This window comes from Aotus nancymaae, unplaced genomic scaffold, assembly GCF_030222135.1.
Source record: "Aotus nancymaae isolate 86718 unplaced genomic scaffold, 86718_ANA_hifiasm-v0.15.2.pri h1tg000010l, whole genome shotgun sequence".
Lineage (NCBI taxonomy): Eukaryota > Metazoa > Chordata > Mammalia > Primates > Aotidae > Aotus > Aotus nancymaae.
The window spans coordinates 4,744,596-4,762,692 of NW_026988421.1; the positions used below are offsets into that span (position 1 = coordinate 4,744,596).

The window sequence follows — 18,097 nt, forward strand, 5'->3', positions numbered from 1 at the left end:
TCCCTTGATAATTTCATTCTCAATTGGACCTTTAGAGGGAAGTTTCTTCTTCGTATAAGGAATTATGCAAATGTTTTGTTTATAGGGGATACATTTGGATTCCTGTGTCTTATTTTATAACAATTGCATGCTAAAACAGGCATCTCCAGCAGCAGGCCCCTCATAAACTTAGCTTTCTTTAACATACTTTAAAAGCAAATAATTTTGGTATTGTGGTCTGCTACAGACATCATTTGTAGTTAAGCCAGGATATTATTTGAGAACTGCAAAGCTCTCTAGGTATTACCGCCCTGTATAAACCATGTGTTAGAAAGATAGAAATTCAGTTTTGAAATATTTGTTAGACTGCTTTTGGCTTTCAGTCTGTGCCAAACATGTGCTTTGGTGACAGATGGAGTCATGCGGGCCCCTGAATGAAACACTTGATTGTGTATAGACTTTGTCTTCCAGCAGTTGGGTTAGAGAAGCTGGGAGATAAAGAGGATCCGATTGCTATGAGGTGTATTCTCCAGTGAGCATAAGATCCTTTTTTCCCCCTCAAATATGTCAGTAGGTTATTTGGTCTCAAATTCTGTGCCATAGAAAATAATGCTCTACACTCTGACTCGATCTAGAATAATTAAACATAAAGCATTCTCATGTTAACTTCAAATTCTGAAACTAGAACATTTTCCTAAGAATTTACTGAAACATACTGGCTTTGTGGGCCTGTAAACCACTCAAGGAAGCCTGGACCTAGGGTTGCCAGATAAAACAGAACTCCCAGTTAAATCTGATTTTCAGAGAACGAATTGTTTCTTAGTGTAATTATGTCCTCAGTATTACATGGGACATATTTATACTAAATTATTCATTGTCTATCTGAAATTAGATTGAACTGGAAGTTCTATATTTTTACTTGATAAATTTGATAATTCTACTTGGATCCCAATTTATGGTTTGCTCTCATGAACAGTGACTGTCAAAGAAAATTCCTTAGTGATGAAGGCTCTGTGAGTGTGCAAGTCCGTTTGGCACAGAGACGGAGAAAATCTCAGTCCAGTCCTCCTGTAGAATAAAAAGAGATGTTCCGTTAGAACAAAGCAGACGTAGATCGCATCTACTGCACTTGTGATTGGACTCAGTTCAATACTGTTTTCTCCCCATGTGCATCCATTCTCTCTCATCTCCCTCTTGGGTTTGTTCCCATGTTGTATAGGCAGAGCGGGGAGGTGAGGGGATAACTCGGAAGGGCATGCTTGGACCACTTCTCTTTCCGTATATGAAGCTTCTTTTCCCTCCCCCATCCTCCCACGTTAATGCCCAGATCCTACCCATTCAAAGCCTGGTGTTGTTGCCATCCCTGTTGTGAAGACATCCTGGACCTTCTCAACTGCAATCAGGTTTCTAGCCCAACTCCCATTGCTCTTAAAGGCGCTATCCCTTTCAGTCTGCTTTACTAGACTCTATGCTCCCTGAAGGCAGGATCCAGTCTAATTTAAGAAAACACCCAGGGAGGAGCCTCCAGGCTACTGACATTCAGAAGAGGTTTCTTTTTCTGTCTTTAACTTCTAATTAGCACTAATTGAGCACTAAATATACAGGTGCTAAGACAAAGGCTTTTTGCAAACCTTTTCCTTTCTCAGTTGCCCCAGGCGTTAAGCACCATGTATTTCAAGGTCCCACCTTTGGTGAAAGGCAGAGCTCACTGAAGTTGTCCTAGATTCCCATGGAAACCTGAAATGCTGTTGACTTTCAGTCTGTACCATCTGTACCCTATTTCTGAGCAACAGCAGCAGAGAATTCCTCACTGGATGTGTGACTCCCAGCCTCCAGTCTCAGGGCAGGGTTCAGGGTGACCTGGAAGTTTGTTTGTTTTAGGAATAAACCTGTTTAATATTCTTAACACATAAAGTTTCAAATAAATAAATTAGAGAAAAATTGATTAAAACCTGGCAATAAATATGAGCAAATAATCCCCAAATTAAGAAATACCAATAACTGATGAAAATATGAAAAGGTTCAATCTCAGTGATAAGTAAATGCAAATTAAAACAACGAAGAGGCTGGGTGCCGTGGCTCGTGCCTTTAATCCCAGCACTTTAGGAAGCCGAGGTAGACAGATTACCTGAGGCCAGGAGTTCAAGACCAACCTGGCCAACATGGTGAAACCTCATCTCTACTAAAAATAAAAAAAAATTAGCTAAGCATGGTGGTGGACACCTGTAATCCCAGCTATTCGGGAGGCTGAGGCAGCAGAGTCACTTGAACTCAGGAGGCAGAGGTTGCAGTGAGCCAAGATTGTGCCATTGCACTCCAGCCTGGGCGACAAGAGCAAAACTCCATCTCAAAAACAAAAAAACAAAGAAATTTGGTTTTTTTGTAAGTGGCCAAACATTATTTGTAGGGCTTTCTCTTTATAACGATTGGCTATTGGCCTGGTCATTGCTGAAGGAAGGGAAACCAGTCACAATTCAGTTCAGTTCCAGCAGAGAGGAAGAGGGATCCCTGCCTACGCCTCCACCCCTCCATCCTCGCTCCAGCCCTCATCAGCGGATTCACCTTGTTGATTTATGGCACTACACTGTATAATCAGAAGCCGAAAGGAGAAAAGCTGGGCACTTGGATGACATATCAAGTGCTCATCTTGCAGAGAAATGAAAATCCATTTAGAACAACTAATGCATCATTAGCATGGATTTTAAACCAAGGCAGTGTTCTCAGCCCACAAATGTTCTTACTCTGATAAAAGACCTGCCAGCCAGTACTGGATTGGGCCAGTTCCCTTGTCTGTAGGAATAGATCAGAATCAACATGGGTATTGTTGAGAGGCAGTTATTTAGAAGTTCCTAAACTGAACAGTTTTCTTTACTCTTTTGACTTCTCTATGTAAGAGGAAGCAAGGATTTAAACAGTTAAGCACACTGTTTAGTTTAAAACACTGAGAACAAAAAAATTCTAATTAGAACTCTTTAAAATGTTCCTAGGTCAGTCTATATGCCTGATAAATATCTGTCAAATTGAATCGAATTAAAAGTTCACCAGGATGCTAATTCTATGTTGTAATAGTTTTGTTTATCCTGTTTGACTATTTAAATTAGGATTGCCCATTTGGGTCCTCCAAATTCAATGGCCAAAGTCAATGGCTAGAAAATCAAAGGTTGGGCCAGGCACAGTGGCTCATGCCTGTAATCCCAGCACTTTGGGAGGCCGAGGCGGGTGGATCACAAGGTCGGGGGTTCAAGACCAGCCTGACCAACATGGTGAAACCCTGTCTCTACTAAAAATACAAAAATTAGCTGGGCGTGGTGGCATGTGCCTGTAATCCCGCTACTCAGGCAGCTGAGGCAGGAGAATTGCTTGAAACTGGGTGACAGAGGTTGCAGTGAGCCCAGACTGTGCCACTGTACTCCAGCCTGGTGACAGAGCAAGACTCCATCTCAAAAAACATAAATAAATACATAAATAAGAAAATCAAAGTTTGTAAAAATCATGTCAACACCTACCTCCAGATGGCCACACTTTTTCCTTGGCCATTGGAACTTAGGTAGGTGTCCCCTAACTTCGTGATTCCGATCATCACGGTGCTTGAAGTCCCACCTTATTCCTCATCTTACCTTATTCCCCACCATCATCCTGCCCAAGCCACTGGAATCCCTGCAATTGGGTGTCCAGCAGGTGGAGAAGAGGGGAAATGAACATTCCTGCTGTTGGGCATGGGACAGAGGATGTGTCCCTTCTTGTTGTCTTTTGGAATTCTGATTCTATTTTCCCAGAAAAACACATGAGGTTTCAGATCTAGAAACTATTGCCCATATTAGAAGTCAAAGTACATTTTTCTCATAAAGAAAATGAAATGTTCTAAACGGTGATATGAAAGTCAACTATATGAGTTAAAAGGCATTTAAGAGCTAGCCTTCAGAAACTAACCGAGTCTACAGAATATACATTTCAAATTCACATCATCAGCCTGTGCCCACTGCCTTCTGGTATGTAGCCACGTATGTGCTGGGCCTTAGCTTCCCCTCAGCTAACGTAGCAGGCATGGATCCTTAAGCAGAGAAGGAAATATCAGGCTACCATGATGACAATTGCTATTATGGTCCCTAGTTCTCTGTTCTCCTCTTAATTTGGCTCCTCAAGGAAGCTTTCCTGCAGGGTAGATAATGAACAAAATGTTTTAGATGAGGACTCTGGTTGACTTGGCAGTTCTTTCTCATTAAAAATAAGCAAATTGGAATTCTGGCTTATAAATAAGGCTCATGTGGATTTGGTTATGTGCATCCACCTGTGAGGGACCAGACATTGCCGGGTGAGGTAAAAGTCAATCACCTGTCAGAGTATCTGTGAGAACCAAGCCGTGGACCCCATCCCTGTCTCATCATGATCACAATGAGGCCATGGAAATTTTTAGTTTATTTGATAATAATTCATTGAACAAATACTTGCCTGCACATGAAGGTATAGCAGTAAATTTGACAGACAGGCCCTTACCTCTTGGTATTTCCTTTTTTTTTTTTTTTTTTTAAGATGGAGTCGCACTCTGTCACCCAGGCTGGAGTCCAGTGGCACGATCTTGGCTCACTGCAACCTCTGCCTCTTGAGTTCAAGCAATTCTCCTGCTTCAGCCTCTTGAGTAGCTGGGATTACAGGCATGTGCCACCATTCCCAGCTAATTTTTTAATTTTTAGTAGAGATAGAGTTTCACCATGTTGCTCAGGCTGGTCTCAAATTCCTGACCTCATGATCTACCCCGCCTCAGCCTCCCAAAGTGCTGGGATTACAGGTGTGAGCCACCATACCTTGTCGGTATTCCTGCTTTTAATTGAGGGGTGGTGGAGACAGGCAAAGAGGTAAATAAAGAAGATTTGATATTGATAATTGCTGTGGGAGGGAAAAAGGATGATGGACTGGGAAGCAGCTTGGGTTGGGAGGAAAACTAAGTAGGGAAGTCTCTCTCTGAGGAGTAACATTGAGCAGACAGTGGAATAACAAGGTTTAGGGCATGAGAAGGTTTGAGAGTAGAGTCTTCTATGCAGAGGGCATAGAAAATGCAAAGGCCATGAGGTAGGACACAGCTGACACTATTAAGGGGTCAGGAGGGTGGTCAGTATGGTTGTAGGAGAGAGAGCAAGATGGTGCTGTCAGGACATGAGGTTCCAGAACTTAGGAAACAATGTGAATTATACCCCAAGTGTTTCCTAACCAGCATGACTGTTTATCACATAGTAGGATTCTGAGCACAGATTCTGCAATGTGGCTGTCTGGGTCAGCCTCTTGGCTCATGATTTGTATGAACTTGGGCGAGTTGCTTAACTTCTCTGCCTCAGTTTCATCGTCTTTGAGATGGAGATATATATCATAGGGTTGTTAGGTTTAAAGAGGGTAAACTTATAAAGGATTAGAATGGGGCTTGCTTGCATAGCAATTGCTCAATTAGCATTCATTATAATCCATAAATATTTCTTGATTATGTAATCTATGCTCAACACTACATGTTTGCCTTATGAATAGTTCTCATTTATGTACTCAAGGCTTTATACAATCCATTCTTAGGCAGAGAATGTGTCCATTATGGGTCAGAGTTAGCCTGCTTAAAAGCCCTAGAGTGGCTGCCACTTCACTCAAATAAAATCCAATTTTACTGCCTTGAAAGGCCTGCCACTGTCTGGGCCTTGCCTACCACCTGGACTTCTTCTGTTCCCCGTTCTCTGCATCCCATCTCTCACTCCATCTTATGTACTGACTGCCTGGCTGTTCCGGGGTTTTCACATTCATGTTCTCTGATGGCAAACCTGTTGTAGATCTTTGCTCTTGTTAAATGTCCTTCTCCTTTAAGATTGGAAGAGGGAGAACGTGCAGATGACGAGGCTATCTAGAAGTATTTGGTTAAGAACTAGGAGCATCTTTTAGAAGACAAAAGAACGAAAACAAAGCACAAAACACCCAACTGGAGTTGTATAAGAGGACTCTGAGGCCGGGCATAACTGGGGAAAGACCTGAAGATTTTCCTGAAGATGGCCCTAGAATTTTTGGTTTGCAGCTTGTCCAAGCAACGTCCATCCCCCCTGCTGCAGTCTCGCCCCCTCGTACTGTGAGCGGACCTCGCTCTCACCTGAGAAGAGAAGATGGAATTCATGTTGGGCTCATGCTCCTCAAGGGACTAGGAATAAGTAGAACTGGCTGTGAACTAAGAATTACTAAGTTGTTTTTGAAAAATCTCAGCAAGCTAGTCATGGAATGAATGATAAAAGATATGGCTAGCGTGGTGGCTCCCAAGCGCTTTGGGAGGCCGAGGCAAGCGGATCACGAGGTCAGGAGTTCAAGACCAGCCTGACCAACATGGTGAAACCCCATCTCTACTAAAAAATATAAAAATTAGCTGGGCGTGGTGGTGCACGCCTATAATCCCAGCTACTCAGGAGGCTGAGACAGGAGAATTGCTTGAACCCAGGAGGCGAAGGTTGCAGTGAACTGAGATCAGCCACTGTACTCCAGCTTGCACACAAGAATGAGACTGTCTCAAAAAAAAAAAAAAGGGGAGACTCTGTCAAATAAGTCAATCACCCAGCCATGTGACATAAGAAAGGGTGATGAATGTGGACGGTATTGACAAGACCTGGATGATTGAAAATGTGTTGGTTTTTCACTGGAGGAATGAAGATTAAAAACCTTTGATTTTTAAACATGTTGAATTTGAGGTGGTGATGGTGACAAGACATTAGAATTAACATGTCCTGTAGATAAAATACAGACTGTGCTTGGGTGAAGTGGCCAGATGGGAAAATAATTGATTTGGGCAACATCAGCTTAAAAATTAATGAGTTCTCTGGGGAACAGTAAGGGTAGAGAGGGAAGATGGCCAAGAGCTGAGACTTGGGGAATGTTCAAGCGGAGGAGGCAAGACCTGGACAGAGGAGGGGAAGAAATCCAGAATCACTGAGTGCTGCCCAAGTGGGTGTGTATTTTGGCAGAAGGTGGTCACAGATACCCAGTGAAGCATCAGGGATGTGAGAGAATGTCCTTACAGGAAGCTAAGGCTTTAGTGCAGATGCAGAATGACTTGTTTCTCATTATTGTTTAATTCCATTTAATAAGTTTATAAGACTTAATGAAATATACAAGGTTCCATTCTTATTCTTTTGCTGTTAAGATCCAAAAATTATTCCTAGTGTACATTGTAATAGTTTCATTATTCCCTTACATCATTTCTTGCAAGGTAAACAGTGAAGAATTCTGACCCACCCCAAAAGTGTTACAAAGTGAATGAACGTATTTGAAATGCAAAGGGCTTGGGTTTTGCCATTCATTCCACCATTTGTATCATTGGGCAACCTTGAGAAAAACCTGACAACTCTATAGTTTAGTCTCGCAGTGTGTAAAATGGGATTAGTGTCCCATTGACCGCTAACGGGGGTATAAAAGTGTAAGTTACTGGTGTCAGCGACTTTGCTCCCCACAGCTGGGAGCACCACAGGCATGGACAGTTATGTTTATGCATAGTAGAGACAGCTCGTGCTTGGGGTATGAATCTATTTAGACATTTATGAGAAGCTATAACTAGCTTTCTTTGAATTTCAAAATGACATATAAAACATCTTTTCTGAATTGTAATTGTTCCATAGCACTTGATTGCTTCTATTTCCAAATGGCTCTGTCCTCTAGCATGCCCAAGGCTGTGTATCTGTGGTGCCAGAAGAACTATTGTTTTGTCATCATGAGTCCAAATGATTTTTTTAAGTTTATTTTTTCATCATAAAAGTAATATGTGCCAATTATAGAAAAGCCAGAAATACATGCAAACATAAAGAAGAAAAACATAATGAATTCATAGCCCCAGCACTCAAAGAAAACCAGCAAGAGCATTTTGGTGTATTTCTTTCCAATGACTGATTAGGAAAAAACAAAAATAACAGCCTAAACTAAATGATATCCACGTGTGATGGTTAATATTTGGTGTCAGCTTGACTGGATGGAGGGTTGCCTACATGGCTGATAAAGTATTGTTTCTGGGTGTGTCTGTGAGGGTGTGTCAAAGGAGATTGGCATTTGAGTCAGTGGACTGGGAGAGGAAGACCCTCCCTCTCCCAGGATGGGTGGGCAGCATCCCATCTGCTGCCAGCACGAATGGAACAAAGCAGGTGAAGGAAGGTGAGATGATCTGGCTTGCTGAGGCTTCTGACCTCCTCCTTTTTCTGTACTGGACGCTTCCTCTTCCTTCTCCTGCCCTTGGACATCAGACTCCAGGTTCTTTGGCCTTTGAACTCTGGGACTTGCACCAGGTACTTCAAAGCAGGCAGAGGAAAGCGGGATAAGCTTGCTTCCTGAGTCTTCTGACTCTCTTTCATCTTCCCGTTCCTCCTGCCCTGGGACATCGGACTCCAGGTTCTTCAGCCTTTGGACTCTGGGACTTACACCAGTGGCTTCCCAGGAGCTCTTGGACTTTTGGCTGCAGACTGAAGCCTGCACTGTTGGCTTCCCTGGTTTTGAGGCTTTCAGGCTTTGACTGAGTCACTCTCAGCTTCTCTGTTTCCCAGCTTGCAGATGGCCTATCGTGGGACTTCGCCTTGCAATTGTGTGAGCCAGTTCTTCCTAATAAACTCCCTGTTTTATATACACGTATTCCATTGGTTCTGGAGAACCTGACTAACACACCATGTACACATTTGCATCCATGATCTCATTTGATCCTCTTGCTGGCCCTCAGTGGCGGATGGTGTTCCATAGCCCAGCTGCGCGCATCAAGGATCTAAATAGCAAGGAATGCAAGTAACTTGCCCAGGATCATTGAGAGCATGTGATGGATGCAGGATGTATCCTCTGACTCAAAACACTATGGCTGCTTCTCCTACACCTGCCTACATCTTCGTAATTCAGCCTGCCAGCGTGGTAGCTGCAGTGTTAGGATCTGAGAGAAGTTGTGTTCTGTCTTGACATGGTTTTATCAATGTGTTTATGCACGTGTCACTTGGTGTCACCTTCCCAAACCAAGTGGCAGGTCTTCCCTTTCACTTTTCTGCCATCCCAGACCCTTGTAGCCAATGATGCAAAAATGTTAAGTTTTTATTTAAACTTGTTTCTGTGTTTTCTGGAGTATGCTGGAGTACTCAGAAGGCCCTTTCAGTTGCTAAAGAATCAATTATTTTCACATGCCTCTGCCTTTTTCTACTCCAGGAAACCTTGTCAGTGACAAGGTTTTAGCTTGCCTGCAGGTGCTACATTTTCTATCTGAGCAAATAGGAATGTCGGAAGAGCAGTGAATGGCAAACACACCAACTTTCTGGTATTCAGAGCCCCCGGTGATAACCAGTCATCCCTGAGCCTTTTGATATGTACTGAACTGCTCCAGAATGACATGATTATTCTTGCAACATTCAGATTAAATTTTAAAAGTTATTTTTAGTAGACTTCATTTTTTTAGAACAATTTTAGAGTGACAGAATTTGCAAAGCTAGAACAGATGGTTCCCAGACACCCCATGTCCTATTTCCCCATTCTTTTTTTTTTTTTTTGGACAGAATCTCACTCTGTCGCCCAGACTGGAGTGCAGTGGCACGATCTCAGCTCACTGCAATCTCCGCCTCCCGGGTTCAAGTGATTCTCCTGCCTCAGCCACCTGAGTAGCTGGGATTACAGGTGCCCGCCACCACGCCCAGCTAATTTTTTTGTATTTTCAGTAGAGATGGGATTTCACAGTGTTAGCCAGGATGGTCTCGAACTCCTGACTGCCTTGGCCTCCCAAAGTGCTGGGATCACAGACGTGAGCCACTGTGCCCGGCCTCATTTCCCCTATTCTTAACATCTTACTTTAGCATTATACATTTGTTACAGTTAGTAACCAAGTGCGTTTTTTCTGTTGCTCAGTCCCATCCAGGATACCTCATTACATTTAGTTGTCTTGTCTCCTTAGGTTCATCTTATCTGTGACAGTATCTCAGACTGTCCTTGTTTTTGATGATGTTGACAGTTTTGACGATTACCGGTCGGGTGTATTTTAGAGCGCACCTCTTTGGGAATTTATCTCTTGATTAGACTGGGGCTGTGGGTTTTGAAGAGGAAGATCACAGATGGAAGTGTCACCGTCATCACATCACGTCAAGGGTTGTAGCATCCACAGGACTTACCACTGTTAATGTTGACCTTGACCATCTGTCAGGTTTCTCCACTACAAAGTTACCCTTTTCAGCTTATCTTTTGCCATTGGTTCTTTTGGGGATCCTTCGCCTATGTTATTTTAAAATTGTATCACCTATTTACACTCAGAGAGCGTGCAGCTAAAATGAAAGAACTACAGCATTATTTGGTTAAGATTGTAAATGTAAATCTGAACCAATGAAATCTTGTCATTTTTAGGGGCATCATCACCATATTGCCCTGAAACAAGGAGCTGCTCAGTTCTGTAAGATTGTCTTTAGGCCTCGGATATTAAAGGGCTAAAAAAAATGCTTAATCAGTTTCAGAAGCCTTGTCCCTGGCTTCTTTGCAAATGGCCACCTCAACTTTTTGTTTTCACTTGGATTTTCAAAAGAATGTTTATCTTAATTCTACTTTTTGCACCTCGAATTGATTCTCCATTTTAAAGTTCATGTAGGTGCTGATAATGATTTCCCTTTCCAGCCAGAACTCCAGGTGTGATATTTAAATTTCTCTTGACTAATGATCTCATCAGAGTTTGTTTTCTCAATGGCCTGCGGGGCGGCTTAGGACAATACCCACTGGCATCCACAGAAACACTGGCCTTTTCGAATGATCAATAAGGAGTTGTTATTTTCACACCAGTTGTGTGGTTTGGTTAGACAGACACCGCCTGGAAGTCTAGCAACTTGGATTCTGATATCCTAGACTGGGTTAATGCATTAAGCTTTTCAAAAGTCCTTTCCATATTGACTTATTTGAGCTTTCTTAACCTATTGAGAATCCTAGCGGAGAGGTGCAGTTTTCATTGTGTAGACGGTAGAACCTCAGATGTCAGGCTTTGACAAAGGGAAATAAATCAAGGAGGAGTTAGGAGCAGGGTCAGGTCTTGTGGCTCCAAGATGTCCCCTCTTCACTGTATGTGTCTTAGAGCTGCTGCACCCATCTCCACCTCTTGTGAATTGAAACTTGTGGTGTGGGCATCAGGGTGGTGTGGACTTGGATAGCCTTTCCAGTTTCTCTTCATAAGCTACCAAAGGAAAGTTGGCCAGAGCAAGAATGGGGCAGGACTCCTGCGGGCAGCCAGGCTCTGGGTGACGTGAGGGGAGGATCTGGAGTCACTTTGAGAGGTTTCTTCTTTGCCTTCTTTCCCATAACCTTAAAATCTTTCATTGCAAAGATGATTGCCTGAGGAACTAGTCTATGACTTTTCTCTTAACCAGCCTGAATCAGGTCTGAAAACGACAGACTCAGACAAGGAGACAAGCAAAGTAGGCATACGCCTCCCATGGGAAAGCACAGCTGACGATCACGGCGGATAACCTTTAGAGATGGACAATCTAATATGTTTTTTTCCACTATGAGGCTGAAGCAAACTAGCCATTTTATCAAAGCTGCAAGCAGTGTGTCAAGTTACCCAGTGGCAAAAAGCTGAAAGTTCCTGCCCAGTATAATCTATCCACATTTTTTATTTAGGTAACTATGAGTTCTGTTGATGCCCAAATATATATTATAAAAGTAAAATGCATGCAAACCGTGTATTTTATAGGGTTGTATTTTTCCCTGGGTTTTTCAGGCTTGGATGTATTCATCATTCAGGTCCTGCATTTATAATTTATCAATAAGATCACTCTATAAAACACATTCTGATCCCTCACATCTGTGTATAATTTATTCTGTCTATTCCGAGCAGTAGAAATAATATTTTTATTTGCATCATCTAAAAGAAACACCAGTGTATAAATACATAAGAAAAGCTCAAAAGACGGTCCTGTGACCACGGATACTGCTGAGGGGATGTTGTAACCAATTAAAAAGCTGAGAGATGGCTTCATTATCCATGTACATAGATAATACATACTGTACGCAGCAAATAGTGGTTTCTCAATTTCTCAAAAAGGTCGCACCACCTCCTACAAGGGCTGCCACAGCCTGCTTCTAAATTCTCCTTTGAATATTTGCAAATAAAGCCTCTTCAAGGGAAACGTATTTGCCAAAAAGGGCTCCTTTTGGATTAAGATACTGGAATATGTAGGTGAACTAGGAAATGTTTCACTGGTTGGAATATTTTGCCTTCAGGAAACTAAATAACTTTGTCTTTCTCAGCCACCAAGAGCCTTGGAAGAAACAGTCCAGAGGCTGGAGGCTGTTCTTTACACTTGGTTTCTGCAGCCTCACCCTGATTATCTAATAGGAGGCTCCACCAACACCTCCCGAGCTTCCTCAAAGTCAAGGTGTGGAGTTACTGTCTCTCCTGCACCCCTCACTGCGGGAGCACGTGCAAACGGTTCAGCTAGGAGACTTGGATTTCACGCACCATCTCCTTCCTCCTCACACATACAGCTTCCCAAGGGAAGTCATTAAGTGCAAAGACTTTTCCTCCAGGTATCTGAGGCCTGGGTGAAAACCTTCCAGTCCTTTCGGTAGTGAGGCTGTAATACCCGTGTCAACCATCCCAACCTCCCCATTGCTGAGCCTGGGTTGGGGGTGATACAGGATTCTAGCTTTAGAACTCTTTCTCTGCCCAATTTCACAGACCCTTGGCAATAGGATTGATTTGTGATTACTCAGTGTAACAATTCACTTGTGTTGGAAACACAGCACTGCCAGGAGTAGCATATAATTAAACTGGTTTGTTTATGTGGAGAATATTTTTAAATGCTCATGATCACTTTCTTGACAGTTTTGGCTGACTTTCCAAAGATGACAACGATGCCCCGGTAACTCTCGGCGTGGTGTGGTTTTCAGCAGGTGAAGGGAAAGTTCAGATGGTTCTCCAGTTTTCACTCCATAATTGCTAGTACTTTAAAGCTGCCTTAATCCAATTCCAGTAATACGACAGCTCTCTTATAAGTTCAGTTAATTGTACTCTGTAGTCTGCCTCTGCAGGAGCTGTACAACTGGATCAGAACTCACTTTGTTTCTGTGCATTCCAACATGTGAATCCCATGGGCTCTTGAGCAAGAGACCACCCAGGTCTTGGCAAAGCTTCAAGAACGGTGCCGTCGAAACCGGCCGATGCGCCCCTCACACATCTTGTGATTTCCCTCGGGCTCACCTCGCTCTGCCTCATTTTATGGAAAAGGAAAGCCTTGTGCTCCCTCTGCTGCTGTCTGTCCTCATGGCTGTATGTGGGGCTGGATGCTTCTCATCGTCAGCTCTCAGCTTATATGCTTCCCATCCCCAATAAAAAGAGGGGCTTTCCTGGCCTGTCCTTCAGAAGTATCGTCCCCAGCCATTCTGCTGTCGACCTGTTTTTCTTCTTAATTTTTTTATTTTGAAATAATATTTGATTTACGGGAAGGTTGCAGTTTGAACACAGAGTTGCTGTGGTGCTGCTGTTTCTTTCACAGCGCTTGCTGCTCTCTGAAATGGTCTTGTTTCATCGTTCCTCTCCCAGTACAAGAATGCGAGTCCTGAGGGCAGCTTTCTCTGTGTCCCTCTCTGAGATGCACAGGACCCAGAGAGCCAGACCTTCTGGGATGGAGCTGTGTTCAAGAGATGAGGGTCTCAGCAGCACAGACAACAGGAAGCTGGCTCACTTTGGGGGTGCTGGCATGAAGAAGAAAGAATGGGCTTTTTGGATAGAAGGCACCAGGTCTAGAGTCACTGACAAGAGTGCCTGTCAGCAGGTAGACGTTGAATACTCGGTGAGTGAGTGAGTAAACATGTGAGACCCGGCTGGATTGCAGACCTGCAGCTGATGTGTGGTAGAGCTGGTGCTGTGCTGGTGCAGGATGCATCTTTCTCCAAAGCCTGCACTCTCCTGCCTTTGAGCACACAGAAGGCATGGGCTCAAGTGACAGGAGGAGGGAGACACACTTAAGATCTCCACGTTGCCAGTGGTTGCATCCCTGCATCCAGGAGAAGGAATTCTGATGCTTTCCATTCAGTGAATCAGCTCTTTTCACCTCCAGGCAGCCCTCCAAGGATGTCATAGATGTCACCATCAAAGCCAGCACCTCTGCTTGCCCTGCTAGAGCCCTTCTTGCTTGAATGCAGGTTCATCCCTGAAGACTCAGCCCATCCCCACCCTGAAGACCACACGCCCTGGGCCCACAGTCCCCTCCCTCCTTCCTTCCCTATGTGGCGGAGGGACGTAGCTCAACCCTCTCCCACTGACTGTATTTCGGACTTTTAGTTCATTCCTTTACCTTGTCCCCTTGGTCCTTAACACCTGAGAGTTTTAAATGCTTTGCAACCAGCTTGAGAATTTCTCAAAGAGTTTGTGTCAGACAGTGAATACGTGAGTAGTAATCCTTTGGTAACCTGAATATAACTGCAGACTTCCACATTGAGTATGATAAAATGGTGTGGATTTAAAAGTATTTGGGGAACTGTAAAATGTCTAGGATTAAAATTTCAATACCATTTGTGCCCAATAAATGTGAACTCTTTAGTAACTTAAAACTGTGCTATTATGACTCAGGTCTGAAAATTATGAGTCCTGCTTGAAGAAATGGGAATAACATGTGAGGGAATCTGGTCCCATCCTTCACCTTGAGGGATATACTGTGGTTGAACCAAATAGCAGGAGCATGACCTCATAGGAGAGAAAGCCCAAAGAAATTACCGTATTTGTTGAGAAAGTGATACACCCTCCAGAAGAGAAAAATGTTATACTTTCCATTAGGATTGTTTATGGAAATGGGGCTAAATTGAACCTGTGTCGGTATATTAACTGGTTCAACAGACAGGACCCCAAGAAACAAGATCATATAATAGTTTATTGAATGACTTGATTTTTTTAAAACATAAACCAGTCTAGTCGTCTGAACTGGAAAATTAATTTTGTCTATAGAATCACTTACTAAAGCATATAAAATTAGACTCCGTAAGTGCAGAGAGGAGAATTGGCATTGTGTTTCACAGATTCGCTGGGATTTGAATAAATGGATTTAGTCTTAATACAGCGAAAGCCTTGAGACTTTTAATACAGAGCAGATCTTGAAGTATTAATTCATCATTTCAAAAAGTCACTTTTGCATTTGTGTTGCTTGCTGAAGGACTGAATTCTGTATCTTGTCTATGATAATACCCTAGCATGTGTTAGAGGTCTTGAAGGAACAAATTAATTAACTTTTGTTTTCTTTAAGTTACAAAATTTTAATGGTTAGATTGACAGAGAATTCAGCAGTTTTAACACTTATCATGATTTAATGGGTTATAGTGTTTCCCTGGGCTTATTCAACTTCCAAATATTTTCACTGTGTCATTGATGAAATAAGCTTCTGATGCCAAACTCTTCCTGACTAGAGTGAAATATGGGACTGTTTTCCTTTTGATTCAGGGATGAGCTTATGGGACCAGGGAGGAGCTTTCGAAGTTGTCAGTGCCTCTCTTCTGGATGGAGACCTCTGGATCCCAGCGGAGAGCTTCGACTTCAAGGTCAGTTCCTGTCCTTCTTTTCACAGCTTTGAGACTGCCAAAACTTTTCAATCACATTAACTGCTTTGGTATTCTTTGATTCAAGTGTTGTCTCTACTCACATTAATGCTAACTGTATCGTTATAGAATGGAAGCTTTATTCTTAAAGAAGATAAAATGCAAACCAATTTGATTGACAGTGCTGATGAGGGATCGAACATGATTTGCAAATACTGAAAATTCATTTTTAACAAAAACCAGGGTTTACAATCCCAGATATACAACTTCCATGTTCAGTTTAGCTGAATGATAGGTATTCTTCTATATTTATGTCTATTTAATTAACATTTTTCTTGAATTGATTATTGGTAGAAATATATTTATGCAACTTAAAAACCCATTTGTCATGAGTTTTAATGCAGTCTAAACTTTGTTTACTTTGACATATTTGATTTGAGCCTTTTATGCTTAAAAGAATATAAAATGATTGAAAATAGTGATTAAATTTAATATTTTGTTGCATTTTATCTGATAAACTGAAATGACTTTCTTAAATTTCAGTGCTTGTAGGAACAGTTGGAAAGTGATAAAATCTATAGAAATATGAGCTCTTTGGAGAGATCATACAGATGGCTTGGTCCTTGTATTATATAGAACAATTTTTAGATCATTTTTCATAAAAGAAAGCAGATTTGTTGAAGAGCAGTTGAGATTGTGAAAATCCTCTGTCACTTCCTGGAATGGTTGCAATGGGCCACCTTTATGTGAGTAATGATAAGGTGATTTACATCTAGAGAGCTCACCTTGGAAACTGAGCTTTTAGAAAGGCTGATGGTTTGATTAAAAGACCCAAATGCCAAATGTGCATGTTTTTCTAACATTGTTGTTTCGTGGACATTGTTGCAAATTGAATATACAAAGTACAAGTTAAGCGTGGTGGTGTTGATGACATTTTCTGAAAGAAAAGCTTAAGATATTAAAGAAAATTTTGTCATGCTATCGGTAAGCAAAATTAAAAACATAATAGATACACAAAAAGAGGAGTGGGCTATTTGCTATAAAGAAAGTTTATTTAAAATATTTGTAGACATGAATAATATAAAAATGTGGAATAGTCTGAAGTTTCTTGGTTGGTGGGAGCCATTATGTGGACTTTCCCTGGGGGTAGAGTTGCCAGATTTAGCAGGTTAGAAGAATGCCTGGTTAAATTTGGATTTCAAGTAAACAATGTATTTAATTTTAGTGGAAATATGTCTCATGCAATATTTGGGACACACTGTTTTTTTTAAAAAAGTATTTGTGGCTTATTCGAAATGCAGATGTAACTGGATGTGTCCTATCTTTTGTCTGGTAACCTTCCCTGGAGGGAATTGTAGGGACAAGCTGCTGAGGGCTATGGGCCTGCCCCTGGGGTGGACCGGTTCAGGTCTTCTCTGGTTTTTGACCCCCAGCTTTCTCCTTCTACTCGCCAGCCACCCGGCAGCCATCACAAGGTGTGTTGGAGGAGAAATTGGCACAACTCCTACTGGCCGAGCTTGACCTGATGATTGTGGGTCATGAGCATCATCGTTTAGAAAACTAGGAAAAACCATGATTATTACGTAACTGTCCCAACTCTTCTGGGTTTCTGCCTCAGGAATGAGAGCCACATGGGTGATAGGCACTAAAAGAATTCCAGGTTCGTGACATTTTGTAAGGGCATGGGGACCTGGGTGAGGTGGGAACAGCATTTTGTTGTAATGCCAGTAGACTCATCTCAACATGTAGCTTATAGCATCAGTATATGGCCATATTATTACAATATGAACTCATATGTGGGGGGTAACCCCAAAAGCTTGTGTGAGAAGGGGTACATGTGAATGTCTGTTTTGTGTGTGTACCTGTTTGCAGGAGTTCTCTGTGGGGAGGACGTGTATACATGCTGTGGGAATAGGCATTCTGGTCAAAAGTGTGTATGTATGTATCTGTCCTCAGTGTCAATAAGTCAAGATTTTCATTCTGAACTGCATCATGACGTGTATCTTCAGTATACAAGGCATACTCATGTTAAGAATATTTTTGCAGAACAGTGGTGCCTGCCGTGCCTCAGAATACAGACTTTTAGATTTGCTTCTCACTCCCTGCCTCTTTCTATTTGGCCAGTTTTTAACTGAGCACCTGTTATTTTAACTGAGCACCTGCATGCAGCCCATGCAGAAGGCAGACATGCTTTCTGCTGCCTGCAGCTTACATTGCAGTAAGGGAAACACAAATAAATTCAGGTTGCGATAAGTGTTCAGAAAGAAACAACAAAGTACTCTAGGGGCCAGCAGGGGCGATGGATTTTGATAGGTTGGCCAGGAAAGCCCTTTCTAAGAAGGTAAGATAATTTTTTCACTAAGTTCTAAAGAGCCAGTGTGTAAGAGGCTGGTGTCAGGGAGCAGGGAGGAGGCAGGTGTGTCTGGAGCATGGAAGATTAGACAGACCTGGGGTGATGCAGGAGCAGCAGGGGCCAGGATTCCCTGGTGGGCTCCTCCGCGTGTGACCTTGCTGTGGAAGCAGTAGCCTGTACACAATGGACATTCATCCTGAGATGATGACGTAAACTGTGGCCTTCTTTCTCTGATAAATATTCTGA

At 42.4% G+C, this 18,097-nt stretch overlaps 1 protein-coding gene across 1 annotated transcript in view; it reads left to right on the top strand.

Annotated features, from left to right (window-relative positions):
- ADAM12 (ADAM metallopeptidase domain 12) overlaps window positions 1–18,097 on the top strand; it is a 402,598-nt gene that overhangs the window by 67,917 nt on the left and 316,584 nt on the right. The window contains exon 4 of the mRNA XM_012464187.2: window positions 15,404–15,501. Coding sequence (XP_012319610.2) covers window positions 15,406–15,501 — 96 coding nt within the window. The 5' untranslated portion in view covers window positions 15,404–15,405. The remainder of the gene's footprint in view (window positions 1–15,403; window positions 15,502–18,097) is intronic.